This window comes from Colletotrichum karsti (genome assembly GCF_011947395.1).
Source record: "Colletotrichum karsti strain CkLH20 chromosome Unknown Scaffold61, whole genome shotgun sequence".
Classification (NCBI taxonomy): domain Eukaryota; kingdom Fungi; phylum Ascomycota; class Sordariomycetes; order Glomerellales; family Glomerellaceae; genus Colletotrichum; species Colletotrichum karsti.
Window position 1 is genome coordinate 144,195 of NW_024065961.1, and position 26,830 is coordinate 171,024.

Here is a 26,830-nt window from a genome sequence, read left to right on the forward strand (position 1 = left end):
GAAGTGGGAAGTGTCGATGCCCTTACGGTCGATCAACGAGGGGGCGTTGTCGGCGGTCGCAAAAAGCTGAGCCGTGAGCCGTGACGTGAGCCTTCCAATTGCTTGAGGACAGCTTTTGGCTTTGGTTGGTAGGTTGGCTGGGTGGATGGAAAGCGGCTGTCGTCACTCCTTGCTGCGGTAAGGGACTGCCAGCTCTGCTGCCCTGGCCAGATAGTGGACTTGGGCGCTGTTGGAGCTGGCTGCTGGACCTCCGGCTTGTGAAAGAGGAGCACAGACCCATAAAACGGAGCTTGCAGCCAATGGGAAGCGTGGAAACACTCGATAACGCTCAGATTATGTAATGCAGCTCTGCACCTCAGCTTTATGTCACTAGCGCTGCAGACCGGTACGTACCCCGACATCTGGAGCTTCAACTCTGAGGACGAAGGATGGAGGCCGCGGCCAGCAGTAAGGGGAAATAGTGCATGCAAGTACCGTCGTGCCACATTTCGCAGTAAAGATACATCTCAGCGGCCAAGAAGGGTGCATCATCATCATCAGAACCGGGCGGCCACAGGGGACTTATCGGGGTCACTCGTCGCTCCGTCCGCTTGCACCTGACAGTTTCCGTTCCATTTCCCACCTCATTTTCAGCCGTCATTCACTGTCATTGAAGTGCATCCCGGGCATTTCATATCTCCCATCAACTGAGGTGTTTCCAGTAAAAAAGGAACCCCATTTCATTTCTGCCGCCTACAGTCGGGTATACCGCCCATCATTTACAGAGGCCGCAAGCACCACCGCCCGAAGAGGTACCTACCTAGCGACTAGAGGCCTGACGTGTGCAAGGTGCCCGCCCAGCCATTCATCATCGAGCTTCATCGACCCCCCAAGGCAGTCACATTATTCCAAGGACCCGATTTACCGTCAACTCTCCCACCACCATACCTATCACTTTACGGACTACTTTCCACCTTTCGCCTCCCGTCGTCAACGCCCCTCGCCGCGCAATCCCGATTCCGGTTTACGACGCATTCGCTGCTTAACGGCCGACTTCATTCCAATCTCCCCCGTCTGTCTCAGCTGCGACCGACCGCCCATTTCAGTTTCGACGACTTGTTGCTCCGCCAGCAATCCCGTCCGGCGACATTCGAGATAGCCGCCCTCGTCCACTTCGATCGCGAGGCTAAAGCTTCACGCAACAACCAGACTTCAACGAATCCACCACATCAGTCAACATGTCGGCTCGAGGCCCTGGTGCTCCCGGCGCTCGCGGAATGAACACGCGCTTTGCGCAGTTCAAGCTTGTCCTTCTAGGTATTTCCATCTCCGCCGGTCATTTTAGGACATGCTGGCTAATCTCTACGATGCAGGCGAGTCCGCTGTTGGAAAGGTACATCGTCCGGACCTCGAGGAAGTCTCGTCCGTCGTGCTAACATGTCCGCCAGAGTTCGATCGTACTGCGTTTCGTCAAGGTAGGTCATCGATGTTCGTCCCCGGCAGCCAGCAAACATCCGCTGACGGCATTCTCCTGCAGGACCAATTTGACTCGTACCGCGAATCCACCATCGGCGCCGCCTTCCTGACCCAGACCATCTCTCTCGACGAGAACACCACAGTCAAGTTCGAGATCTGGGATACCGCCGGACAGGAGCGCTACAAGTCCCTCGCCCCCATGTACTACAGAAACGCCAACTGCGCCGTCGTCGTCTACGACATCACCCAATCTGTACGCCACGTCATGCCACGACACAGGATATCGACAGCTAACACATCTGCAGGCATCGCTGGATAAGGCAAAGGCTTGGGTGAAGGAGCTCCAACGACAAGCGAACGAGAACATCATCATCGCCCTCGCCGGCAACAAGCTGGATTTGGTCAACGAGCAACCCGATAAGCGCGCCGTCCCCACGGCAGACGCGGAGGCGTACGCGCGCGAGGCCGGCCTCCTCTTCTTCGAGACTTCGGCAAAGACGGCCGAGAACGTCAAGGACCTCTTCACGGCCATCGCCAAGAAGCTGCCCCTCGACCAGGCCGGCCCTAGGCATGCCAGGCCGGGCCAGCGACAGGGCGTCAGCCTCCAGCCCGAGACTCCCGGCAGCAACGTCAGCGGGCCCTGCAGCTGCTAGATGAGCACCGCGCACAGGATATCACATACCGCACGAACCACGAGGAACTGGCGAGGGAAACATTTTTTTTTCATTGAAACGAGGCAGATCCAGCCGGCAGACTGCCCGAGGCGACCCGTCGGCCAACCATCACATACCAAACGAGCACGTACACGACGGCGTTCTGGCTGGATGAGGATGAGATTGGGCAGTGTGCGTCGTCTTGCACCCTACACCGAGGAAGGGTATGCCGGGCCCAGCTTTTTAATATCAACAGTACGTTTTTCGAGAGTGTGATTTACATTTCGTGTCTTCATTGCGCTGGTCATTCGGTGGTGGCAACTCGGGTGTAGGGACAGACCAGGAATCAGACGGTGTACGGGAACGGATTCTCTTTTTTTTTTTTTACCACTGGGGGGATGCATCCTGCAGCATTTTTTTCAATGTACAGTATGCAATAGAGGCAGCTGTTTACGGATGGTATATGACTTTGAGTGATTTGAGTATGTGAGGGGTTTGAACCATGGCGTGTTGTCGTGTCGCTTTGCATAGAACCAACAGATTGGATGACAGCTTTGACTTGAGAAGGATCAGATCAGTTGACGTATAAGATATAACGGCATTGAACTCGGGCTCATGAAAACATGTCAAATTCAAGAGTCGTTTAAATATCGAAATAATGTTGAATTAAATTCTGATCCAAGTACTGGCTGGTGTGGTGACGGTGACGTGAGTCTCCATCCCGGTTCCCGCCGTGCGCGGCTGTCGTGTGTCCTGGCAGCTCCCCCAATTTTAGCCGAACTTTTCCCTGAGCTTTTTTGTTCCTGGATTCCGGTGCATCACATCCTCCCACCACAACCACCTCTCGACATCATCCCCCTCCCAATCTCGCCTCGTCGGCCCATTGCATCCCCTCATGTTGCGAACGTCGATTCGATCCGTGAGGGTGCTCGGCCACAGACCTGCCGCGTCCGTCGTCGGTCGCCAATGGCAGGCCGCCGCCGTTCGCCGGAGGCACTTTGCCGACGACAAGAAGCCCGTCGACCCGTCCAAACCCGCCGTCCTGCCCGCGTCGGAGACCATCACGGCTGAGAAGGCCGCCGCTCCCGAGATCACCGCCGCCGCCGCCGCCGCCGAGTCCGCGATCCCCAAGAACGAGGTCCCCCTCGCCCCACCGACCCCCAAAACCGAGACTGTCGTGCCTCCTCCGCCTCCCCAGACACCCGCGGCCGCCGCCCCCAAGAAGAAGGGCTTCTTCCGCAGGTTGAGGAACCTCGTCCTGACCCTCGCCGTCCTCGGCGCCGTCGGTTTCGGCGGCGGCGTCTGGTACTCCCGCCTCAACGACAGCTTCCACGACTTCTTCACCGAGTATGTTCCCTTCGGAGAGCAGGCCGTCCTCTACTTTGAGGAGATGGACTTCCGCAAGCGGTTCCCCACCATCTCGAACAAGATCAAGCCCAGAGACACGGGCAGCCAGGTCAAGGTCCCCGCCCAGAGCGGCGCGTCCTGGAGGGTAGCCGACAGCGGCGAGCCCGCCGGCCGCCAGTCCAGCGCCGTCGACAAGGCCGCCGCCAAGGTCGTCGCCGTCAAGAAGGAGGAGAAGCCCGTCGAGAAGCCCAAGGCCCGCGAGACCAAGGTCAAGGCCGCGCCCGTCGAGGCCAAGCCCGTCGTCGCGGCCAAGGAGGAGACGACCGAGTTCAAGGCCCCCGAGGTCAACGAGCCCTCGCGCTTCCCCCCGATCCCGCCGATCGACGCCATCAACATCGAGGACGCGACGGAGCCGGTCGTCCAGGACCTCGTCCGCATGCTCAACGACATCATCACCGTGATCAACGCCGACAAGGCCCACGGCCGCTACTCGCCGACCATCTCCAAGGCCAAGAACGAGCTGAGCAAGGTCGGAAGCAAGATCAAGGCCATCAAGTCCTCGGTCGAGGAGAAGGCCGCCGCCGAGGTCCAGGCCAAGGTCGCCGACTTCGACAAGGCCGCCAACGACCTGATCGCCCGCGTCGAGGGCGCCATGGTCTCCCAGGAGGCCCAGTGGAGGAAGGAGTTCGAGTCGGAGATGCAAAAGGTCAAGGAGAGCTACGACGCGCGCACCAAGCTGCTGCTGGAGCGCGAGAAGCAGCTCAACGAGGAGCGCCTCAACAACCAGCTCCTCGAGCAGGCCCTCGCCCTGAAGAAGGAGTTCGTCGCCGAGGTCGAGAACCACGTCGAGTCCGAGCGCGAGGGCCGCCTGGGCAAGCTGGAGAAGCTCTCGTCCGCGGTCGCCGACCTCGAGAAGCTCACGACGGGATGGAACGAGGTCGTCGACACCAACCTCCGCACGCAGCAGCTCCACGTGGCCGTCGACGCCGTCCGCGCCAGCCTGGAGAACGCGGCGCACCCCCGCCCCTTCACCCGCGAGCTCGTCGCCCTCAAGGAGATCGCGGCGGACGACCCGGTCGTCAACGCCGCCATCGCCTCCATCAACCCGTCGGCGTACCAGCGCGGGCTGTCCAACGCGGCGCAGCTGATTGACAGGTTCAGGTCGGTCGCCGGCGAGGTGCGCAAGGCCTCGCTGCTGCCGGACGACGCCGGCGTCGCCAGCCACGCGTCGAGCTACCTCCTCAGCAAGGTCATGTTCAAGAAGCAGGGCCTGGCCGACGGCAACGACGTCGAGAGCATCCTGACGCGCACGCAGACGCTGCTGGAGGAGGGCAACCTGGACGCCGCCGCCCGCGAGATGAACGGCCTGCAGGGCTGGGCCAAGACGCTGAGCAGAGACTGGCTCGGCGAGGTGAGGAAGGTTTTGGAGGTTCAGCAGGCACTCGATGTGAGTAATCAACCAGAGAAGTGTTTTCTTTTGCAACACCAGCTAACACGATCACAGGTCATCGCGACCGAGGCGCGTCTGCAAAGCCTCAAGGTAGAATAATGGACAGGAACACACAATTTTTTTCTTTTGTCGTACGGTTGGCTCGGGAGGAGATTAGAGAGCCTAGACCTCTGGTCTGTGTAAGACATAGCCATAGACTTGAATGAAGGCAGTGTATTCTATCAGCTACAGTGTGTGTGAGCAGCTCAGTGTCTCGCAGGTCCTTAGAACAATGCTCTTCTGAGGCTATTCCGTCTCTCCGGCTCCGAAGATCAGCATCACAAAATCATCGTCATGATAACCCTCGGTTCCGCAGCCGGCGATCGGAAGTAACGCCGAGCCGGGTCGTCAGATATAAAGGCACACCACCTCAGAAAACCACCACCAAGCGGGAAGTGGGGCGCTCCCAGCAAACCCCCCACCACCGCCGGCAGATTGGCGAGCGACATTTCCCAGCTGCAGCGTCGTGCGTGACCCCTCCAGAGCTCGGCCAGATGCATCGCATCTTGCGCCTCAGCAGCAGCAAGCTTCACAGCAGCAGCACCACCAGATCGAATTTGTTCCTCTGCCGAAGAGGGATTACGATTCGTACGATGGCTACGGGGCGCACGTATAATGTCAGTATTGCCTTTTCCTCCGACTTCGGCCCGCGCAAATGGAGGGGTCGACGACGAGACGAGACGGGACTGACGAGATGGTGGTATAGGACGCCGTCGACGCGCTCAACACGCTGCAGACGCCCTTCGCCGTCATCGAGGCGCGGCGCAAGGCCGGCGTCAGGCCGGACGAGGCCTCCATCAAGGAGATGAGGGCTTACCTGGCGCGGATCGGGTACACGGTGCGTCTTCCTCCCTGGAAAGATATCGAAGGTCAACATGCTAACCGACATCACCCCGAACAGACATCCGACCTCGACGCCCTCAACGTGATCCACGTCGCCGGCACAAAGGGCAAAGGCAGCACCTGCGCCTTCACGGACTCCATCCTCTCCCACCACGCCGCCCTCTCCCCCTCCCTCCAACCCGCCAAGATCGGCCTCCTCATCTCCCCGCACCTCATCGCCGTCCGCGAGCGCATCCGCATCAACGGCGCCCCGCTCTCCGAGGCCCTCTTCGCGCGCTACTTCTTCGAGGTCTGGGACCGGCTGGGCGCGTCTACGGAAATGGAGGACGTCGTCGCGCTCGGCACCCGCCCGATTTACTCGAGATATCTGACGCTCGTGAGTTACCACGCGTTCGTGCAGGAGGGCGTCGACTGCGCGATTTTAGAGACCGGGATCGGCGGGGAGTATGATGCTACGAATCTCGTGGGGAGACCCGTCGCGACGGGGATCACGACGTTGGGGATCGACCACGTCTTCGCGCTGGGGGATACCGTGGGGAAGATTGCGTGGCACAAGGCGGGGATCATGAAGGTCGGGAGTCCGGCGTTCACGGTCGAGCAGGTGCCGGAGGCGCGGGCCGTGCTGGAGGAGAGGGCGCGGGAGAAGGGGGTGACTTTGGAGGTCGTCGGGGTGGACGCGAGGTTGGAGGGGGTGCGGATCCGGCCCGACGCCGTGTTCCAGCGGCGGAACGCGAGTCTGGCGATCAGGCTCGCCGAGAGCGTTTTGCGGAAGCTGGACCCGGGGTTCGTGGTTGACGAGGAGAAGCTCCCGCCCGCGTTCGTGCGGGGGTTGGAGGAGGTCGTGTGGAGGGGCCGGTGCGAGGTCAAGGACGAGGGGAGGATCGTGTGGTTCGTCGACGGGGCGCATACGACGGATAGTCTGAGGATGGCGGGGCGGTGGTTTGCCGGGGAGACGCGGGGGAGGACGGGGCCGAGGGTGCTCGTGTTCAATCAGCAGGGCCGCAGCGAGGCGATTGACTTCCTGGACGGGGTGTACGAGGCCGTGGAGAGGGAGGGGAGGGGGTTCGAGAGCGTGGTGTTTTGTACGAATGTCACGTACAAGCAGACGGGGTACAAGCGAGGTGAGTACTTTCTGAGGGAATTGGTTGAGGGTGGTACGCTGACTTTTTGAGGGACAGACTTCGTGAATCACCAGTACGACAGCAAGGCCATTGAGGCCATGACGGTGCAGAAGCAGTTCGCGGAGCGGTGGAGGGAGCTGGATCCGCGGGCCGATGTGAGGGTGATCCCGACGATCGAGGAGGCGCTGGAGCATGTGAGGGGTCTGGCGGGGGGTGTGAAGGAGGAGGACGGGGAGAGCGTGCAGGCTTTCGTGACGGGGAGTCTGCATCTCGTGGGCGGCGCGTTGCAGATCTTGGAGGGGGCGGATGCTCTTTGATACACTCGTAGTGGGAGGCAAGGCGTATGGGGGTTCTTCAACATTATATAAGTAGTTACAGGTTATGACGGCGGGATAGAGGGGGCTAAAAGTGAATTATGTCTTCCTCGCGGATTCAACTCTAGAATTAATTTTATGTCGTCATTCTCGCTCATAATAGACTATCCGGCTCCAGGAAGCCGATGACGTTCCCGACGAGATACATGCTCCCCGTCACGAGCACCTTGGTCTCCTCGCCGCTTGCCGCCACCACGGCGTCCACCGCGCTCTTCATCTCTCCCAGGTCCGCACACACGCTCGTCTTCACGCCCGGGTATGCCGCAGCCAGCGCGTCTGCGCACTTCTGCTGTACTTCCAGATCCGCATTTTCCACCCTGGTCTTATCGTTGCGAGTGAAGATGGCATGAGCGAGTTTCGACTCGAGGTCTACACCGCCAGCCTTCATCTCATCCAGCAGACCCAGGAGCAGCTCCGAGGCGTCGCGTTCTTGTTGGTTGAAGACCAGCACGAAGGGACTCGCGGAGTCGAGGATGAGAGGGGCCATCCAGCGCGATACCTCAGCCAGACTCTCCGCATTATGCGCGCCGTCGAGGTGCCAGGACACGGGGCCTTGTGTAATAACCTCATGCCGGCCGCGGAGAGTCGCCTCACGTAGTCCGGAGATGATAGGCTCCGGGATGGTGTGCAGCGCCGCGTCCGGCTTGATACGCCTCTCCCCGCCCTCGACGATCCGGAGGTGGTGCCGCGCCGCGAGGGCCGCGAGGGCCTGGTTCCGCTTCTGGAACGCCCCGCCGGGTAACCTGGCGCCCGGCGCGCCGGCCCAGGAGGCGACCTCCTCGTCGGGGACTTCCACCAGCTCCGCGCCGGCCTCGGCCGCGCGGGACCGCAGGACGGACATCACGCCCGGCTGGTCGTCCTGGCGGCGGGTGAAGGTCGCGACGGCGGGGTTCATGATGCCCGCCTTGTGCCACGCGATTTGTTCGGGTGTGGAGCCCAGCATGGCGACGTGGTCGATCCCGAGCTGGGTTATCACGCTGGCCGTGACGGCCTCGGGGGGGAGGATGTTGGTCGCGTCGTATTCGCCCCCGATACCGCACTCGATGACGGCGGAGGTTACCCCCTCGGCGAGGAAGATGCGGAGGGCGAGGAGGGTGAGGAAGCGGAAGTAGAATGGTTTCGCGCCGGCGTCGATGTTCAGCGAGGGGTCGGCTGGGACGGCGGAGAGGGTGTCCCAGAGGTCGAAGAAGTGTTTGGCGAAGAGGGGCTGGGAGACGGGGGTGCCGTTGAGGGCGATGCGTTCGCGGGGGGAGACGAGGTGCGGGGAGGTGTAGGTTCCGATTTGATGAGAGGATGAGGGGAGGGAGGAGAGGAGGGCGGAGGTGGTGAGGGTCGTGACGGAGCCTTTGCCTTTTGTGCCGGCGATGTGGATGTAGGATATTTTGGAGAGGAGGCGGGGGGGGAGGTCTGCGCGGGAGAGCCAGGCGCGCATTTCGGGGATGGCGAGGGCGTTTGGGTCGGAGACGGAGGCGGGAGTTGTGGTGGTGGGTGGTGGTTTGGGGCCGGAGAAGAGGGCGTGGATTTTGAGGTTCGGGATGAGGGTGTTTAGGTGCGCGAGGGCGTCTGTGTAGGTTCGTGATGCCGACATTGTGAGGGCGCGGTGGGATGTGAGGGGTTTGATGAGGAGTGGGAGGCGGCGGGTGAAGGGGCTCATGGGGTGAGAGTGTGGTTGTGTGAGTGTTGTGTGTTATATCATGGATGGTGGTGATGGTTGAGGCTCACGATGGCGGGTGTGTGAGGGAGAAGAAGTTGTGAGTGGGATTTTGGGATGAGTTTATTTTTTGGGGTGAGCTCTCCACATGTTCGTGGTGTGTTGTCTTGGAGATCCCTTGCTTCGACACTGCGCGATATAACTTCACGGCGCTGATTCTCACTCGGCCATTCTTACACGATTCGTCACCTTTGAGTGTGGCAGTATTTTATAACATTTTCAAATGTCTACCCATTCTCATTAATTACCGCAGATATCACATTAATAGAAGGAACATCTCATTAGCAAGACAGGTCTCAATATAATTAACGCTCAACTTAAACACCAACGTTCAGATGTCGACGACGACGTTTCTTCCGTTTGCCGATGTGAGATCGGACCTACACCGGTCGCCGACGCTCACCTGCAAGATCGTGACCGGTCCTCAATCATTCCGACCGCCGGAGTCCGGGCGGCCGGGGGCCACAAAGCACTGACCCCCGGTTCCGAGAGTGGGTCCTTCGGCTCTCACCATCCCGGTCATTTCGCAGCATCCCGGTCGTGGAGGTCAATGCGCAATAATGAAAAGGAAATGCCGCTCTTATGCAATCCCACTGATCTTCGTCCGTGAGGTTATTCAGAGATTGCAACGGCCAGGCCGTGCTTTCAATGAGGCCTGCTAAATTTGAGTCTCTGTGCCGCTTCATACACTCTCTTGGTCATGAACTCAGACTATGACTGTTGGTTTATAGCATCTCATTATCTAGTCAATCATTTCTTCACGGCCAAAGATTTTCACCAGAAGACATCAACAACAGAAATACGCGCCGAGACGCCGGGGCTTAGCGCCTCCTTCGAACGTGGATGGCGTTTATCCCGTTCTCACGTTGCTGCTATTTACGGCAATGCACATTCCCTTGTTTGAGATGTGCGAGGCCGATCCCTCACACACACCACACCGCACACACACGCGTGGTCAAGGATCTCTCGACAAGTGCCGACTAAGCCCTGTAGGGCCGTTTCCACACCACTTCTTATGCCGTCCCAACTATTATGGGCTTTTTTTAAGCTTGGGATCATCGCACGTAGCACTATTGGGCACTATGCTGTTTTCTATATCTGGGGATGGACGTCCTGGGAGGTTCTGTGACGATGTGGTCGAGATGCCTCCTTGGAGCTGAATGGATTCGTTATCTCAATGAGGCCTCACCTCACTGGGGCGCTTGATGTTTCTCTCTCCCGCGGCCCGCTCTTGGCAGTTTGCGAAGTTGTCCCAGTGACAGCAAATCACGAAGAAAAAACATGCAAGTTGGGGGCCGTATGAAAAAAAAAGCTCAACGCCGGTATGTGGCGGCTTGACCGATGTTCATCCTCACGACAATCTCGTCCCGGAACATGGAAAGACCCTCTGCGGTTTGATCGCCTAGACATTTCGTGCCATCCCCGAGTCTCAAGTAAACGACATCTCATCTGCCAACAATGAGCGTCGTCCAGGGTCCACGACTCGCCGACTCCGCGACTGACTCGTAGCGTCGTGCTGGGCCGCATCCACACCTTCCCAGAGAGCTAAGAGCCGCCGTGTAAGTCGGTGTTGGTGCTCTTTCTGTTGAGAGAGAGAGGGAGGGATCTCATCGTGGGAATTCTTTTCTCGGTCTCTTTCTTTTCCCTTCACGTCATATCTGACATCCACACGCTCGTTTAACCTCGCTTTTTTTCTGCCTTTCTCCTCTTCTTTTCCATACGGGCAGACGCAGCGCGTCTTGCATTCCATTCTTTTCTGGTGAACACACCCACATGGCTCGACCGGCTTGGCACAACGGCGCCACAACACCTTATGGACCTTATGGAGACCACACGCAACAGCAGCAGTCGACGATGATGGATTCCGCGGAGGATAAACACGAGACGATCAACCTCGACGACATCAACGAACACATCAAACGCTCCCACGCCTCGAGGGCCGCCCCCCAACGAACATGGTCACGGAGGGAGAGCACCAAGGATTACATCCACGTCGCGCAGCTCCAGCGCAGCCCCGAGATCATCGACGACGACGGCTTCTCGCAGGAGTGGCCCAAGTACTCGGACACCCGCAGCGAGAAGCGCGCCTCCGCCTTCCCCTCGCCGCTGAGGCCCGGGTTCCGCCACCACCATGACACGAATTTCCTCCACCCGCCCACGCCCGACGCGCAGGAACAGTCCTTCGACCGGAAACGGGACTCCTTCAACGACACCATCCAGCTCACGGCCGTGCAGAGCGGGAGCGGCGGGAGCGAGAAGACGGGGACGAGCCCGTTCGTGTGGTGGACCGTGGGGCTGTGGCTGCTCGCGGCGCTGATGGTCACGCTGACGACCCTGTACTCGACGGGCTCGGCCAAGGCGCTGATGAAGCAGAGTTTCTTCGTCGCGTCGGCGAGCAACTCCATCCTGGTCCTGCGCGTGATGACGGAGCTCTGCGCGATCATCATGGCCGGGTTGGTGGTCGTGTGCGTCGAGGACCTGCAGTGGGCGTTGGCGTCTCGGCCGCAGGGGATTTCGCTTCTGCATTTCGTCGGGCTCGATTCCGGGACCGGGGTTTGGGGGCTCTTGAGGCTTTTGGCGACGGCGGAGTGGAGGCAGAAGTATTCCAGTCTGTTCCGGTAGGTTTTGGCGTCTTGAGCTGAGAGGTGACGGGTGTTCTGACTGTGTTTAGTCTTCTCGTGATCTGCTCGATTCCTATTCCTGGTGTTATTCTGATGGGTAAGCCGGCCTCGGATGTGAAGTCCTACGGATGATGCTGATGATGACGATCCAGGCGCGATCTCCATCGAGATGGTCACATTCCCCGAAAAGACGTACCCGGTCTCCGCGGGCATCGCCCCCTTCAACGCCTCCAACATCTACCACGTCAAGAACTCCACGGCGACGGCTCTCCTGGTGCAGATGGGCAGCCCGGCGTGGTCCGACAGAGACTCGTTCTCCCTGGACCCCCTGCACCAGGGCGTGGGAAAGTGCAGCGGTCTGGACGGGAAATGGGCGCCGTGCGACGAGTCGCATCTCATCAGCGGCGGCGTCGTCTCCATCGCGCCGCAGGCGGACGACTTGAAGCAGTTCCCGGGCTCTTCGTCGTTCGTGGTCCCCCACACGCGAGTCGTCCAGCTCGAGTACGGCAAGGTGCCGGACCTCAACAAGCTCCGTTCGACCGGCAGGTGTGTCCTCCTCGGTGCCGCCAATGCCGCGTCGTACTGGTGTTCTGCTGTGGGGGACAAGAACGGCCTGCTGTTCGGTGAGGACACAACGAAACCTCCCAGATCTCGAATTCATGCTGACATCCATCGATATCAGGCTCCGCGTACTGCCCCATCTCGCTGCAAACGACGAGCTCCTGCATTAGCAACCAATCCTGGACCGAGCCCCTCGAACTCTCATCGTCCCTCTTCGTCTACTCCCGCCGCGCCACCATCACCTACGACCGCGGAAACTTCTCCATCCTCGCCGTCACCGACATGAGCCCCGCGGTCCAGGACATCGTCAGCCTCGACGACTACATGCTCGCCCTCTCCGCCGTGGTCCCGGGCTTCAACTCGAGCAACGCGCACGCCGGAAAGGCCGGCGACAACTCGGCGCTCGCCATCTACGCCGTCACGGCGCTCCCCATCAACGACAGCGAGGTGGCCAAGAAGCTCTCCCTCAAGGCCATCCGCAAGGCCATGTCCGTGCCGTTCAGCTACTTCCACGCCAACTACTTCGCCGACGGGCCCTCCATCTGGGAGCTCAAGGGGCCCCGGCCCGGCATGCCCGAGGACATGTACACCGACCTCTCCATCTCCGTGCTCAGCCACCAGGTCGTCGCGGGCAAGGTCAGCAGGGTGCTCTTCGTGCTCGTGAGCGGCATCATCCTCAGCCTGTCGGCGGCCATCATCATCGCCACCTCGAGGGTCTCCGGGAAGCGGCCGGAGCGGTGCGGGTACCCGACGCTGGACTTCGCAGCGGTGTGCGCGGTGAAGGGGATGCACCCGCCGCCGCCGCCGCCGACGGACTGGTCCGGGGGAGGAGGAGATCGGGAAAGACAGGAACCGGGGCCTCACACGCTGCACAAGAGCCTGACGCAGCTGGGGCAGAAGCCCAAACCGTTCGAGGTTGCCAAGAATATCAAGAACGAGAGGGTCATAATAAGCTAGACGTAAATGAGCATAGTACTGAGTAATGTTAACGTTGTAAATGGTAGATCGCTTTTTTTGCTTTCCGACCACAGTGACGGCGTCAAGGATGCGGCCTCGAATGCGGGGGAAAACGTGGCGGACGCGGGGAAGTTCCTTGCTTCTCCCGCCTCGAGGAGGCGTCAGCGTCTGATGTCGTGTTCGATCTTTGATCCCTGGCGACGCAGGTCAAGTCGTGGACTCGCAGATGGTGCTCGTCGCAGGTCTCTCGTGAATACGACGGGATTAAGAGCCGAGTCTAGACGCGAAGCCATCGATCGGCTTTAGCATCAGTCAAAGGCTACTTACTATCCTTCCGACTGGTGGTCTCACCGTCTTCTAGAGGATGTAGTTACGTCAAGAGTCACTCGGAGACCGAGATGTCATCTGTTGTACTACTGCACCGAACGAATCAGGCAGGTCACTTGTCCAAGACGAACTACCTCCTCCTCCTCCGGCTCGAGACTAACAGCTCTAACAAGCGAAAAGGGGGTGTGCGGCTTTCGAGTTCCGAGAAACGCCCTGCTAACTCCGAATGAGCGTGTCATTTCGATTCCAGCGCGAGCGGAGCGCAGCTCATCGGAAACATGAGCAAACTCCAGCACCAAAGCTTCTTTTTTTTGGCCGATTCGGCAACGCGGCAACGCCAATCTGGACGTCCTCCGTCGCTTGGCGTGCTTCTTCTCCCCAGGAGAAACCGGCCAACCGGCCCAACAGTCGGTGACCCGCGGCGGTGTTAATTGGGCTGGGCCGGTTCGTTCATAGGCTATCCCACTTTTCCCGATTCCTCTTGCACATGGGACCGGGGTCAGGTTGGAGCGGATGTGGAGGTGCTTGTCATCGACTAGGTAATGGAAATCTGCGCCCTTCGCCTCGTCCCTTGTTCCCTTTTTTTTTCGCGATGGCGACATTTGTACTTCGTTTCTTCCACCGGTGACCGGTCTCAGTAACGATAGTGAGAGTTCTGACTTGATCATTCACTTTCTTGGCTTACAGTTTTCATCCGTCTCTTGAGCCAGACCATTACCAACTCACTTCTTGATTCATACTCTGCATCACTCTTTACTCCAGGCTTCATCCTATGATTCATCACTCATAGCTCGACGACGAAGAGAAAACCAAGTCTCACAACGACACGCAAAACTGACTGAACTCACCAACCAAATACCGCCGCAACACCACAGATGACAGCAAAAGACCCGCGCGACGACGAAAAGGTCGACTCCGACGTCGAGCGCGCCGCGGGCACAACAAGCACCAGCTCCGACTCAGTCACGATCCGCAGCGACAATGTAGCCGACGCCTCTCCCGACCCCGCCAAGACCGGCACCGAGACCTCGCCGGAGACGGGCATCACGAACGGCGAGACCAAAGAAGCCTCCGAAGCACAAGATGCGTCCGCCGCCGACGATGACGCCCCGGAGGCCGGCCGCACCAAACTAGAGACGACCCTCATCGTGCTCTCCCTCTGCGCCGCCCTCTTCCTCGCCGCCCTGGACGTCACAATCATCACCACCGCCGTCCCCACCATCGCCCAGGAGTTCAACAGCAACATCGGCTACATCTGGATCGGCAGCGCCTACCTCCTCGCCAACGCCGCCTTCGTCCCGACCTGGGGCAAGATCTCCGACATCTGGGGCCGCAAGCCCGTGCTCCTCTCCGCCGTCGGCGTCTTCTGGGTCGGCTCCCTCATCTGCGGCCTCGCCGTCAACATGGCCATGCTCATCGCCGCCCGCGCCATCCAGGGCGTCGGCGGCGGCGGCATCATAGTGCTCGTCAACATCTGCATCAGCGACCTCTTCTCCATGCGCCAGCGCGGCGTCTACTTCGGCATCATGGGCGTCGTCTGGGCCATCAGCTCGGCCATCGGGCCGGTCATAGGCGGCGTCTTCACGAGCCAGGTCACCTGGCGCTGGTGCTTCTACATCAACCTGCCCATCTCGGGCGTCGGCTTCGTCGTGCTCTTCTTCGTCCTGAAGCTGCACAACCCGCGCACGCCCGTCGGCCAGGGCCTCAAGGCGATCGACTGGATCGGTACCGTCACCATCATCGGCGGCACCATCATGTTCCTCTTCGGGCTCGAGTTCGGCGGCGTCACACACCCCTGGAACTCGCCCACGGTCATCTGCCTCATCGTCTTCGGCATCCTCACGATCGTCCTGTTCACCATCAACGAGCTCAAGTACACGCGGTACCCCGTCATCCCAATGCACCTGTTCAGCGACATGTCGAACCTGGCGGCCTTCGCGACGGCCTTCTTCCACGCCTTCGTCTTCATGTCGGGGAGCTACTGGCTGCCGCTGTACTTCCAGGGCGTGCAGGGCGTCTCCTCGCTGCTGTCCGGCGTCTACCTCCTCCCGTACGTGCTCTCGCTCTCGTGCATGTCCGCCCTCGCGGGCTTCGTCATCCGCAAGACGGGCAACTACCTCTACATCATCATCGCGGGAATGGCCGTCATGACGCTGGGCTTCGGGCTCTTCAACGACCTCCCGCTGCGGCTCGACTTCGTCAAGATCGTGCTCTTCCAGATCGTGGCCGGGCTGGGCGTCGGGCCCAACTTCCAGTCGCCGCTGATCGCGGTGCAGACCTCGGTCGAGCCGCGGGACATCGCGGCCGCGACGTCGACGTTCGGCTTCATCCGCCAGATGGCCACGTCCATCTCCGTCGTCATCGGCGGCGTCGTGTTCAACAACGAGATGCAGAAGCAGCAGCCGGTGCTGCTGCGGGAGCTGGGCCCGGAGCTGGCGGGGCTCCTGTCGGGTTCGAGCGCGGCGTCGAGCGTGGGCGTGGTGGCTGGTCTGCAGGGTGACCAGGCGAGGATCGCGCGGGGTGCGTATTTGAATAGTCTCAGGACGATGTACATCGTGTATGTTGCATTCGCGGGGGTGGGCTTGATCATGAGCTTGTTTATCAGGCAGAAGCAGCTGAGCAAGAAGCATACGGAGCATAAGACGGGGCTGAGGACTCTGAGGAGTCGGACGGGGAAGTGAGGGAAAGATGCGGGCAGGTAGACATGGAGCATGGGTGAAGGTGTCGATGGCACATAGACGTTGGTGTCGAGCTTCATGGCATGGCGTTAGGTATTGTTTCTGGATTCAACGGGCATAGAGCGGATACCAAAATCAAGCGCTTTCTTCTCTTTCAATACCACATAGTACGTCCTGATAGTTGACTGGTGTTCTGAATGACTTTCTCCCTCTAACGACCCAATCGGTCAACGCCATCGTAGCAATTATGCCATAGAGAGCAGAGACATAGTTCATATCTAGGGAAGGTCGTATTAGTGCTATGTCAATGGAACGGAGTCTGCGAGATTCTCACTGTCTGATGCCACTGGCTTGGAGGCGGGAAATGAATACCTAAGTATGTTAGTATCTTAATCCAATGGCACGGAAGAGGTTCGGCGTACATCACGAAGGTAAACAAGACCCAGACAAGGAGAACAATATTGCAAATGAGTCCGAAGGAGCCCAACCAAAATGGGCCGTGGTGAATAGTACTTCGCCCTCGAATCAGCAGGCAGGCCACAGGGATGCCGCAAGACAGGTAAGGGAGGACTATGCAGCCCGAAAGGACACTGCAGCAAAAGGTCAGCCACATCTCCAGAGCCCCCTGGGCATTGTCATTATACCTGTTGAATGCGGTGGTAGACCCGAGGTAGAGAAAGCCTAGTAGAGAGGCGAGTAAGGTGCTTGCGAAATGAGCATATAATGGAACCTGAAGACGCGGGTGGACCTTGGAAAGGAACTTGGAGAAGGGCAGGCCACCATCTCGAGCAAAGCTCCAACAAAGCCGTGATGACCATGTCTGACAGGCAACAAGGCAGCCCAGTCCAGTGCAAACAACTAATATCTCCAGGACCACAGCACCTGTCTTGTTCCTCAAGGCTTGATAGAATAACTCGAGAATGGGCACCATGGTGGGTGTCTCTAGTACAGACGAATAGTCCGTCAAGCTGAAAAGCATGGAGATGATGAATCCAAACGAAGTGACGAACCCGATACCCACCGTGCCCATGATGGCTATGGGAATCATCTTCTCGGGACGTTCTAATTCTTCGGCCATGTGTACTGCCGTATCAAGGCACGAGAATCCGTAGTTGACGTTAATCAGGCCCGCAATGAGGGCCATGGTGTTCTCTGACCATCCGGTATTGTTGATAAATGTTGTGAAGACGAATTCGACGCTCTGGTGCGTCTCGGATGCCGAGGGCACCGTGACGAGAATGACGACGAAAGAGACAAGCGTCGTGTAAAGCGAGACAGAAGCAACGGTGGGGAGGATTTTGCCGCAACAGTTGAAGACAAACACAAACCAATTAGAAACTTGGTATCCCACAACGACATGCCATGCTTCGATGATTCTGGGGATACGAGCCGCAATGTTAACTTCTCACTTTGTCTTTATGTCAATTATGCGTGCGTGCTTCACGGGGGGGCTTACAGCTTAGGATGAGTCAATTGGTAGCAGCCAACCACGGCCGATGAAACAGACAAGGCGACAGTCCCAATGGCACATATAGACCCTGCCCATGCCAACCACCCCGTCGCGTAGGAAGTGATGCGAGCATAACGTCTAGGGGCCAACTCGGAAGCCCAGAAGATCTGCCCCGCGGCGTTGGGCATAGAACTCGCGAGCTCAGACAGAGACACTCCAACACCAATGGACACGACGGCCAGCAGTATGGTCCCATACACGAGCAGGCACGGTCCGCCGGAGTTGACGCCCGTGATGAGGGCGGCGGAGACGGCCCACCACGAGTTGGTGAGAGAGAATCCGACGCCGAGAACAGACCAGACGGAGAAGTTTCGCTTCATATCCTGGGAATACCCCATGTCCGCCAGGCGCGCAGCGTCTGTGTCAACGCCTGGCGGAGGGGCTTTCTCCATGTTGCTGATGTCGCCACGTGAAAGGGGCTGAGATTTAACATCGGTGGCCATGGCGAGAACATTCGTGCAAAGTGAAGAAAGTGGAAGTAAAGGAGAACGATTCTCAAGGAGCGGAGGCAGAACTAGCAAGAGATTCAAACACCAGTTCGCCGGGGTAATAGAACATTAACAGGCAGAGTGCAAGATCGTGCTTAATGCTCAAGACTCCGGGCTGACCGGGCATCACAGCTGCAGGTCTCAGTGACAGACTCATCCAGATACCAAGCTTTTGTCACCGGCGCAACCTCTAAGCTCGCCGGCAGATAGCATAGTAGTACGGGACTACATGAGCTGCAAGGCAAGAAGACTTGCCTAGGCCCGCAGCCAGCCCTTGGCTGTCTATGATAGTCGTGACTGTGTGACGTGAGTTGAATATGAGTTTACCCAAAAAGGATAAAAAAGTCGTTCTCCGCATGGAACCCCGCAGTTGATGCGGTGAACCCCTATTGAAAACACCATGATACGTAGTGAGAATGTCAGATAAGCCCTGCATTCACCTCGTGAATGTCAATGAGGCTTGACCCAAAGCAGGGAAAACTACCGTTCCCCACACGAAACCCCAAGATAGCCCGGCAAGTCCGTCTTCCAGGTTGGCATGCTGAATGACGATAGCCGCGATAGTCATGCAAGTCATGAGTGCCACTACCTCAACTATCAGGCCATAGATTTACAGCTTCAGCTGCAACTGCATGCACTCTTTGCATGGTATTTCTGCGGCTGACGATAAGACTGAGCCTAAAGAGGTAAACAGTGTCCCTCGTCCTACACAAAATCCCATTACCTGACGCGGGGTTTCGTCCTTTTTCTTTTTCTATGATCGTCGATCGCGAATCGGCTTCAAGTGGGCGCAAAGACATACATTATCAAGCTCTCGTAGCGCATCCCACATCCGACTCTGTTACTTCCGCACTTGACACTTCACGACTTTTTCATTGCCAACATGATCGACTCCCTGGTCCATAACATAGCCAGTCACCTCTCGGATCTCAGCGATATCAACATCCCGGTCGTTGCAGCCACAGGCTTATTCCTCGTGGCTGTATACAAGCTGTTGATATACTCTCTTTTCTTATCTCCCTTGTCCCGCATCCCTGCCGCGCACTGGAGCAGTCACGTCTGCCCCCTATGGATATACTACATCCGCTACAAGATGGTCGAGAACCAGACCATCCATGAACTGCACAAGCGCAAAGGACCCATCCTTCGTACCGCGCCTCATCAGCTCAGCGTCAACTGCTATGAGGGTGGCCTTAAAACCATCTACACCGGCGGCTTCCACAAGACGGACTTTTACCATAACCGTTTCGTCAACTATGGCGTCGACCCCATGTTCGCCATGTCAGGCAAGGAGCACAGCCAGAGAAAGCGCATGCTGTCTCATGTTTACTCCAAATCCTACATCCTATCCAGTCCCACGGTTCGCGAAACCACAAAGGCTGTTCTCTTTGACCGTCTCATGCCCAGTATCAAAGAGGCGGCTGATTCGCGGAAGTCCATCGAGGTTCTTGCTATGCTTGCTGCCTACTCGATGGATGCTTTCACAACATACCAATTCGGTCTCTCCTTGGGCACCAACTTTCTGCAAAATGTCGAGGAGCGAAAGTGGTACCTTTACCTCTTTTACGTCAGGCGTCCCTATCTCTTCTGGACCACTGAGCTGCCAAAGTTTACTGCTATGGCTCGTCGTATCGGTATCAAACTCGTGCCAGATTGGGTTGAGAAATCATCAACCGACCTTGAGGAGTGGCAGATCTCCATCTGCGACAAGGCCGAGAATCTTCTCTCAAGCGAAGCGACTGTCGCGGTCCAGGACAAGCCCTTGGTGTACGAATGGGAGCGTACAGCTTTCAAGAAGCAAGATTGCAAGGTCCAAGCCCTCAATGGCCAGCCGTACCCTCGCCGTCTCGAGCTAGCGAGTGACATGTACGACCACAATGCTGCTGCACATGAAACGAGCGGTGATACATTGACCTACGTCTTTTATGAGCTCTCACGCCGCCCGGAGTTGCAGGACAGGCTGCGCGAAGAACTATGTACGCTGTCTCCCAAGCTGTCATACCCCAAATCCTGGGACGACACCGATCTGCCAGACGCCAAAGCCGTGGATCAGCTGAGCTTACTCGACGCCGTTCTTCAGGAGACCCTTCGTCTGTGGGTTGCCGTCCCTGGTGGTCAGCCCCGTGTGACGCCCTCCCCTTCATGCACTCTCGCCGGCTACGATCACATTCCCCCAGGCGTGCGTGTCCAGTCGGCGGGCTATACCATACACCGTAATCCAAAGATCTTCCCCCAACCAGATGAATGGATTCCGGAACGTTGGCTTGGCCAGACTCCCGAGCGCTTGTCCGAGATGAGGAAGTGGTTCTGGGCCTGGGGAAGTGGTGGTGCCATGTGCATCGGTAGCAACATTGCAACGCATTGTGAGTTAATCTTTCGTTTATTTATCTGCGTCTATGCCTCACTTGAACATGCATATTCTAACAACTTTGTAGCTATGAAACACTGTATTGCTGGCGTGTACACCAACTACACAACCTCAATCGTGGGCGCTCCCAACATGGAGCTCGCAGAAGGATTTACTGCTGGTCCCAAGGGAGGTAAGCTGGAACTGATGTTTCAACATGTCTGAGAATTCAACAATGCGTTGTCCAGCATTACGGGGTAACATATTTAAGGCGATGCCGTCCGTCGGGCGAGTTTACCAGACTAGCATGAGATTATATCAAGCCAGTCTAGTCTTGCTGCATCAAAAAAGCAGACTCATCCAAAATGATTATATTTCCTCTTCTTGAAAACAGATTGTATTAGACTATCTCAAAATCGGTTCTGGTGAGCTAGCTCTACTCACTCGTAACTCATCTCAGGTTACAAGCCTCGAGCCAATGCCTCAGAGACGCCTGACTTTTTCACGAGTCTTACCACAAAAATCTGTAAAGGTTTTGATAACTGGAGTGCTTCTTGAAACTTTGAGGGATCAGAGCTGACGATTTGAAAGTCAATAAGACGTTGGTCGCATTATGTTCGAGTAACCTAGCTATACACTCTCTACTGCATGCATTTTTCTGTCCTATAATAGACCGCATGCCTGGAAGCTTATTAGGACAGAGTCATATTCTTTTAGAATATTGAATGTGAAATCCGCATTCGTTTCGTGTCAAGAGATTTCAAATAGAGGAAGAGAATAATCTGGCGGGATGGATAATAGTAGCAATGTATTGCGCGGCGTATTATAATGGTGCTTCGCTCTACTCTGACCTCTTCCGCACGACACCATAATCTTTCATGCTACCCACCGTCATAGCGTTGGGCTCCTTTGAAGCATCTGTGATCTCCTTCCAGCGCATGCAGAGTTCTTCGGTGACGCGGTGAAAGTCGTCAAGCAAACCTTCGCCCTCAACCTTCTCCCAGACGTCGTAACCGCGTACAGCATCCTCTTTGACCGTCTTCATCACACAACAGTCCTCTTGAAAGATCATGAAACGCCCCTGCTTGTCGAACCGCTCCCACGGCTCCTTGCCGTTTGCGAAATCGAGCCACATGCGTGACATCTCGGCCGAAACCTTGCGGTGGTGGGCTGGCAAATGGTCGCGCAGTAGCGACCAGACGTATACATTATCGAGGGAATGGTGTGCCAAACCTGCCCAGTCGTTGTCGAAAGGCGAAGGAACATCGAAATGATAGGCGTAAACAGAGGGACAATTGCGGATAAGCGACCAGTTAACAGCTGTGTATAAGCCATCCGTAGTAAACTTTTCCATCTTCCAGAAGTTATCGTTATGGCTGTCGTCAGCATCTAAGCCGTAGAGTGAGATGAGCCTGTCGGCTTTGGAATCGTCACCCAAGAAAGACCGGATCCTGCGGATGCTTGCTTCAGCATCAAGAGCACGGAAGCTCTTATTCCAGATGATACATTCGTTGGCCACGTCACCAATCATGATTCGCGTGCACCATGGCGGGGGCCGGAAATCGACATATTCGCTGTACACGGGCATCTTCCTTGGCCCAATAAGGTGTTCATCGTCGCAAGGGCTGAAGGTGATGACCGGAATAACCGAGACAGGAACCATGGCCGCTGTCAGCCGATTCTCATCTGTGTCGAGTAGCCGTTGCAACCGCGCCCGCGGCGAAAGATCCGCTGGTATGTCAAGTTCGCGCAGCAGCCTGTCATAAATGCCTTGATATTGCTCGACCGACAGAACTCCACATAACGGGAGCAGCCCGGACTGGATGATGACACTCGAGAAGAGAGGCTCATCTCGAAGAAGGTGTACATTGGCGGAAACTGTCGGTCGATTGGTCAGTCCTGTAGCCGTTGTACACATGCACAGCCATCACTCACCACCACCAGCACTCTGGCCGAACAGGGTTACCCTCTTGCGATCGCCACCAAAAGCGTGTATGTGCCTCTGAACCCATCGCAAGGCCTCGACCTGATCCCACAGGCCGTAGTTGCCCACGCCTTGTTCGCCGAGGTCGAGGTTATACTCGCGGATTTCCTTGCTTGCCAAGAAGCCGAAAACGCCCAGTCTAAAATTGACCGAAATGATAATCGTCGGCTCCTGGAGCGTGGCTGATATCTCAGAAAGAGCTCGACCATCATATATGGCCGCGCCACCAGCTGAGTACACAAAAGCACCGCCATGGAAGAATACCATGACCGGATACAAAGCACCCGGTGTAGGTTTACTAGGCACTGAAATATTCAAGCTCAAGCAATCGGTGGAGCTTGTGCTTGGATTTTCAGCCCATGGCCTTTGCGGATTCGGGATGGGGTAGAAGTCTCTGGGCGGTTGACAAGGAAACGGTCTTTTATTCGAGTTATCCGTTAGTTTGATCCGTGGGATTTCGACCATTTTTCCAACTCACCCAAGTTTGGTGCCGTCCAATTTTCCTCCGGGCCAGGTGCCTTGGTAGGGTTGTGAGCGTCGAAAGCGGCCAACAATCGTAGCATAGGGCACGTTGGTATATTGGCACGTTCTGTTATCGAAACACAGTCCCGTGAGCGTACCCAGTTCAGGAACTTCGAGATCGATGGGATTCCATGTTTGGGGGTTCATATTGAATGACTCTCGGGGCGGTGGGCTGGAAAAGATGACGTTGAGGACTGCTGGAGGTGATTATAGACTCGGACAAGAGAATATGACTTGGATAAATAGTCCAATGCTGGGTACAAATGTCGCATGGACATGGGGTCGCTGCATTGTGAGCCCCCTACGCTGTTATCAGAGTCGGTAGTTTTGCCCCAAAGAGGTAAAGATGAGGTAGTGCATACATGTATGCAGTATCTCATATCCCAACCACCGAGGTCATTCCCAAATGCGGGGTTTCGATAAGCCAGGGGGCGAACGACTGAGCATGAATTCCTCAGCATCATTTCTCCACCTCACTTCGTTCAGCATTTTGTAGACGCAGCTCTGCTTTCCAAGTAACTATTTGCAGCCGAACGTCCACCATGGAACCACATGCCCCTACTATCACGGCATCAGCACAGATACATCAAACATCCCACGATAAAGCGAGGCCTACCAAGTCGCGCGTCGTCAAGTCGTATTCTCGCAACGGCTGTGCTCGATGTAAGGAACAGCGGGTAAGGAACAACATCTCTCTCTATCAGGCTCCCAGTTTCGTGCCTACCGATCGCTGACCGTGTGCCGCTACATTGATAGACTAGATGTGACGAAGTGAAGCCTGCATGCGGACGCTGCACCCGTGTTGGGGTTCGCTGCCCTGGATACAGCCAGCCGCTGAGATGGGTGACCAAGCATGAAGTCTTTGCACCATTTAATGCCCACAGCAATCGTCGTTCATATCCTGCACATCCTCCTCATGCTTCTCGACTCCAAAATCCCGGAAGTAATGACGCTAGAGAAGTGGGATCGTCTCCCGTAAGGGCAACTGCTTCTCCTATGCGCAACCATACTACTTCCGATGGGGCTTTCAGCAGTACGTGTGCCGCGCGCAAAGCGTCTCTCGATCCTGCCCCCGACGAGGACGAGCAAGACGTAAATAGCCCCCAAAACATTGAATCGCCCCGAAGCCACGACCCTTCAGTCTGTAATGATCTTATGGACGCCCTGCTTGGCCAGGTTTCCGGCCTGGATGACTACCCTGGGTTCCCGACTCTTGATGGAACCAGCAGCCTTTTCGACGGCATCAACGTCAATTCCATGTTACACGGGATGCAGATGTATATGGAGCCAGGGTCAACACTGCATGTGGAAGCCTTGCCTGATAATCCGGTGCAAAACGACGCCGTTCTCCCGGTCAGCCGACACACGAGCTCCTTATCGACGTCAGGTGAACAAGAGAGCTATGCCACGAGCGTCAGATTAGGAGTTCTTGACCAACCATCCCCCGAAGTTACCCAGGCGAGCTTTCCTCTCCCATCTAGAGTATTCAATGATCCGACGACCATTTTGATAGAGTTTTACTTTAAAGAGACAGCCCGTCTATTCTCCTGTTACGACGGCTCCATGAATCCCTTTCGCACCACCGTGTTGCGTTTGTGGGATTCATCACCACTCCTTTACCGCACACTGCAGAGTATGGCGGCAGCCAACCTAGTTGAGGATTTCCCGCAGCTTGCTGTCTTGGGTCGCCGATTCCGCAGCGAGGCCATCCATATGCTCGAAAGTAGCGACAAAGCAACTGCCAACAGCGACCGCACCTCTGCAGGTACCACTTCGAACACGCTGCTCGCCATGTTGATGCTGGGCGGCTCAGCCAGCTGGCACGATCCTAAAGACCTCGGTTTACCCTTCTTCAACAAGATACGCAGGACATTGAAAGCGGTTGAATCAGAAAATAACGGGGTCGACTACCAGTTCTTTCATCGATGCATGATATACTGGGAGCTACTGCTTTCGTATGTGGCCGACACTGATCAGCTCGACGTCCTGGAAGTCAAGAGCAAGATGTACCCACAGGAATATCTCTCACCGGATCTTGTCCCACACCCCTGGACAGGTTTTGCGAAGGATACCCAGTTTGCCGTGCAAAGGGTTGGTCGCCTCATCCGCCAACAGCGCAAATTGGCGTTTTCGCGGCGTTTCACGTCCTTCTCCCACATCAAACAGCTCGAAGAGGACATGGCTGTAGCTAGCGAGCTCGAGGGGCTCCTTTCCGATATGCACCATCCCCTTGAATCTTGCGTCCTCGACCCCGAAGATCGCAATACGCCGGTCTGGCAGCTCCTGACCCTTGCCGAAATCTATCGCTCGGTCGGCCTAATACAGATCTATCACATCTTTCCCGACATTCTGGATCGTCGTTTGGCACGAGAAGGTGTATATGAATCGACCAAGCAGTCCAGTGATGATGCCCAACACACTGGAGGTGACACGACACAAAGAAGCTATCAACAGATACGCGACGAGTATTTGACAACATACGCAGTCAAGGTCCTAACCTCAATGAAAACACTCCCTCTGGAATCAGGAACCCGCGACTTCCAGCCTTTTATTCTCGTCTCATTATCCAGCGAGCTACGACTGCCAGTTTCCCGACCCGGCCCTGAGGATAACAATCCCATGGCAGGAATCACCTTGGAAGCGATTGAAACATCACGCATGCGCCACTTCATCAAGGGACGACTGGAATCTTTCCTGAATATTCTCCCGCCTAAGCCGATCCGAAGATGCCTTCAGATTGTCAACCGAACGTGGGAGCTTATGGACCAGAGGGCGCACATGATGATAGCTGAGAAACACGGACCTGCTTCGTTCGAGGACCCGCAAGCGGTGTATTGGATGGATGTCATGATTGAAAACGGATGGGAGACGACTATGGCATAGGCCTTGAGTATTGATGCCTAGATTGATCGTGCATCGATGAAAGAATCATCAACACCCTTAGAGTATGTTCAGCTAACTTCTATTCTTGCACACATCCTATCCTCCAGTTTAGTATAACACCGCCTTTCAAGAGTTTCGAAAGGGTGATAAGCTTCGTGGAACGCGGTGATGTCGTTACTCATATGATGTAGAGAGGCCTAACCCCGCCGTATTTAGCCTGAATTGCGGCTGATAGGCTGTCCACGTGGAGCTTCAACCTTTGAATAGATACCCATTTAGAATGAGAACTATCGAATCATGCACGCTATATAGTATCATCTCCGCTCACCCGGAAAACGGGGAATGTTGCACTGAGAAGAAGAGTGTGTGATGGAAAGCGGTAAGAAGTCGGTCGTATTGTCCGAGTTGGGAACCAATGCGGAATAGACTAGGGTGTTTTGAGGGTGGTGGATCGTTTGTAGGCAGCTGATGTTAACCAGAACCAAAATAATCTCTTTTGCGGCTGATACATCTCAAGGAGTATCTATTGATAACAATCATTCTCATCAACCCGATTAATTCATCGTGTCACTGATCTCCAGACAGCTTCATTGGCGGAAACGACGGCCCCACACTTCCGGTTCGGGGTCCGGAGGTCTGGCCCTCGGTCCGCGTCTCTTTGGTACAGCTGACCTCAAGCCTTTTGACATTAATCCATTACCTGCTATAATGCATTCTGGGCCAGTTTTCCTTTCGGAGTCCACAACATGAGATGGCAATGTTGATTACCTACTGATAAACATCCTCTCTGAGCTGCCCAATTTGCGTGTCCATCCAGCACAGCCAAATCCAACTGCTAACCTCTTTCTACACCATGCCGTTTGCCCCAAGTAGGCGGGTCACCTCCGGATGGTTGCCGGAACCTCACATGCAGGAGAGTTGCAGCCACTAGTCTCACGCGGAATCTCAACATCCGCTGC

The 26,830-nt window shown here is 56.6% G+C and overlaps 9 protein-coding genes across 9 annotated transcripts; 6 read left to right on the forward strand and 3 right to left on the reverse strand.

The window, feature by feature from the left end:
• Window positions 1–1,217: 1,217 nt before the first annotated feature.
• On the forward strand, window positions 1,218–2,108 carry CkaCkLH20_12570 (RAB GTPase; the record flags this gene model as incomplete). The annotated part of the gene is made up of 5 exons (XM_038895283.1): window positions 1,218–1,296; window positions 1,353–1,372; window positions 1,428–1,454; window positions 1,517–1,708; window positions 1,761–2,108. 5 exons carry the CDS (start codon window positions 1,218–1,220, stop codon window positions 2,106–2,108), a joined length of 666 nt encoding a protein of 221 aa, XP_038739422.1.
• An 895-nt stretch (window positions 2,109–3,003) lies between these two features.
• CkaCkLH20_12571 (folylpolyglutamate synthase) lies at window positions 3,004–7,225 on the forward strand (the record flags this gene model as incomplete). The annotated part of the gene is made up of 5 exons (XM_038895284.1): window positions 3,004–4,902; window positions 4,960–4,995; window positions 5,651–5,782; window positions 5,846–6,908; window positions 6,966–7,225. The coding sequence occupies 5 exons, from the start codon at window positions 3,004–3,006 to the stop codon at window positions 7,223–7,225; spliced, it is 3,390 nt and encodes a 1,129-aa protein (XP_038739423.1).
• A 151-nt stretch (window positions 7,226–7,376) lies between these two features.
• On the reverse strand, window positions 7,377–8,936 carry CkaCkLH20_12572 (uncharacterized protein; the record flags this gene model as incomplete). Its single annotated transcript, XM_038895285.1, has 1 exon — window positions 7,377–8,936. The coding sequence occupies one exon, from the start codon at window positions 8,934–8,936 to the stop codon at window positions 7,377–7,379; it is 1,560 nt and encodes a 519-aa protein (XP_038739424.1).
• A 1,830-nt stretch (window positions 8,937–10,766) lies between these two features.
• Window positions 10,767–13,132, forward strand: CkaCkLH20_12573 (uncharacterized protein; the record flags this gene model as incomplete). Its single annotated transcript, XM_038895286.1, has 4 exons — window positions 10,767–11,611; window positions 11,665–11,711; window positions 11,767–12,237; window positions 12,297–13,132. 4 exons carry the CDS (start codon window positions 10,767–10,769, stop codon window positions 13,130–13,132), a joined length of 2,199 nt encoding a protein of 732 aa, XP_038739425.1.
• A 1,202-nt stretch (window positions 13,133–14,334) lies between these two features.
• On the forward strand, window positions 14,335–16,140 carry CkaCkLH20_12574 (uncharacterized protein; the record flags this gene model as incomplete). The annotated part of the gene is made up of 1 exon (XM_038895287.1): window positions 14,335–16,140. The coding sequence occupies one exon, from the start codon at window positions 14,335–14,337 to the stop codon at window positions 16,138–16,140; it is 1,806 nt and encodes a 601-aa protein (XP_038739426.1).
• Window positions 16,141–16,436: 296 nt separating this feature from the next.
• CkaCkLH20_12575 (uncharacterized protein) lies at window positions 16,437–18,039 on the reverse strand (the record flags this gene model as incomplete). The annotated part of the gene is made up of 5 exons (XM_038895288.1): window positions 16,437–16,509; window positions 16,560–16,727; window positions 16,782–16,818; window positions 17,020–17,513; window positions 17,594–18,039. 5 exons carry the CDS (start codon window positions 18,037–18,039, stop codon window positions 16,437–16,439), a joined length of 1,218 nt encoding a protein of 405 aa, XP_038739427.1.
• Window positions 18,040–19,018: 979 nt separating this feature from the next.
• Window positions 19,019–20,707, forward strand: CkaCkLH20_12576 (uncharacterized protein; the record flags this gene model as incomplete). The annotated part of the gene is made up of 2 exons (XM_038895289.1): window positions 19,019–20,498; window positions 20,571–20,707. 2 exons carry the CDS (start codon window positions 19,019–19,021, stop codon window positions 20,705–20,707), a joined length of 1,617 nt encoding a protein of 538 aa, XP_038739428.1.
• Window positions 20,708–21,323: 616 nt separating this feature from the next.
• Window positions 21,324–23,135, reverse strand: CkaCkLH20_12577 (uncharacterized protein; the record flags this gene model as incomplete). Its single annotated transcript, XM_038895290.1, has 3 exons — window positions 21,324–22,360; window positions 22,418–22,884; window positions 22,945–23,135. 3 exons carry the CDS (start codon window positions 23,133–23,135, stop codon window positions 21,324–21,326), a joined length of 1,695 nt encoding a protein of 564 aa, XP_038739429.1.
• Window positions 23,136–23,862: 727 nt separating this feature from the next.
• CkaCkLH20_12578 (uncharacterized protein) lies at window positions 23,863–25,871 on the forward strand (the record flags this gene model as incomplete). The annotated part of the gene is made up of 2 exons (XM_038895291.1): window positions 23,863–23,963; window positions 24,020–25,871. 2 exons carry the CDS (start codon window positions 23,863–23,865, stop codon window positions 25,869–25,871), a joined length of 1,953 nt encoding a protein of 650 aa, XP_038739430.1.
• Window positions 25,872–26,830: the final 959 nt, after the last annotated feature.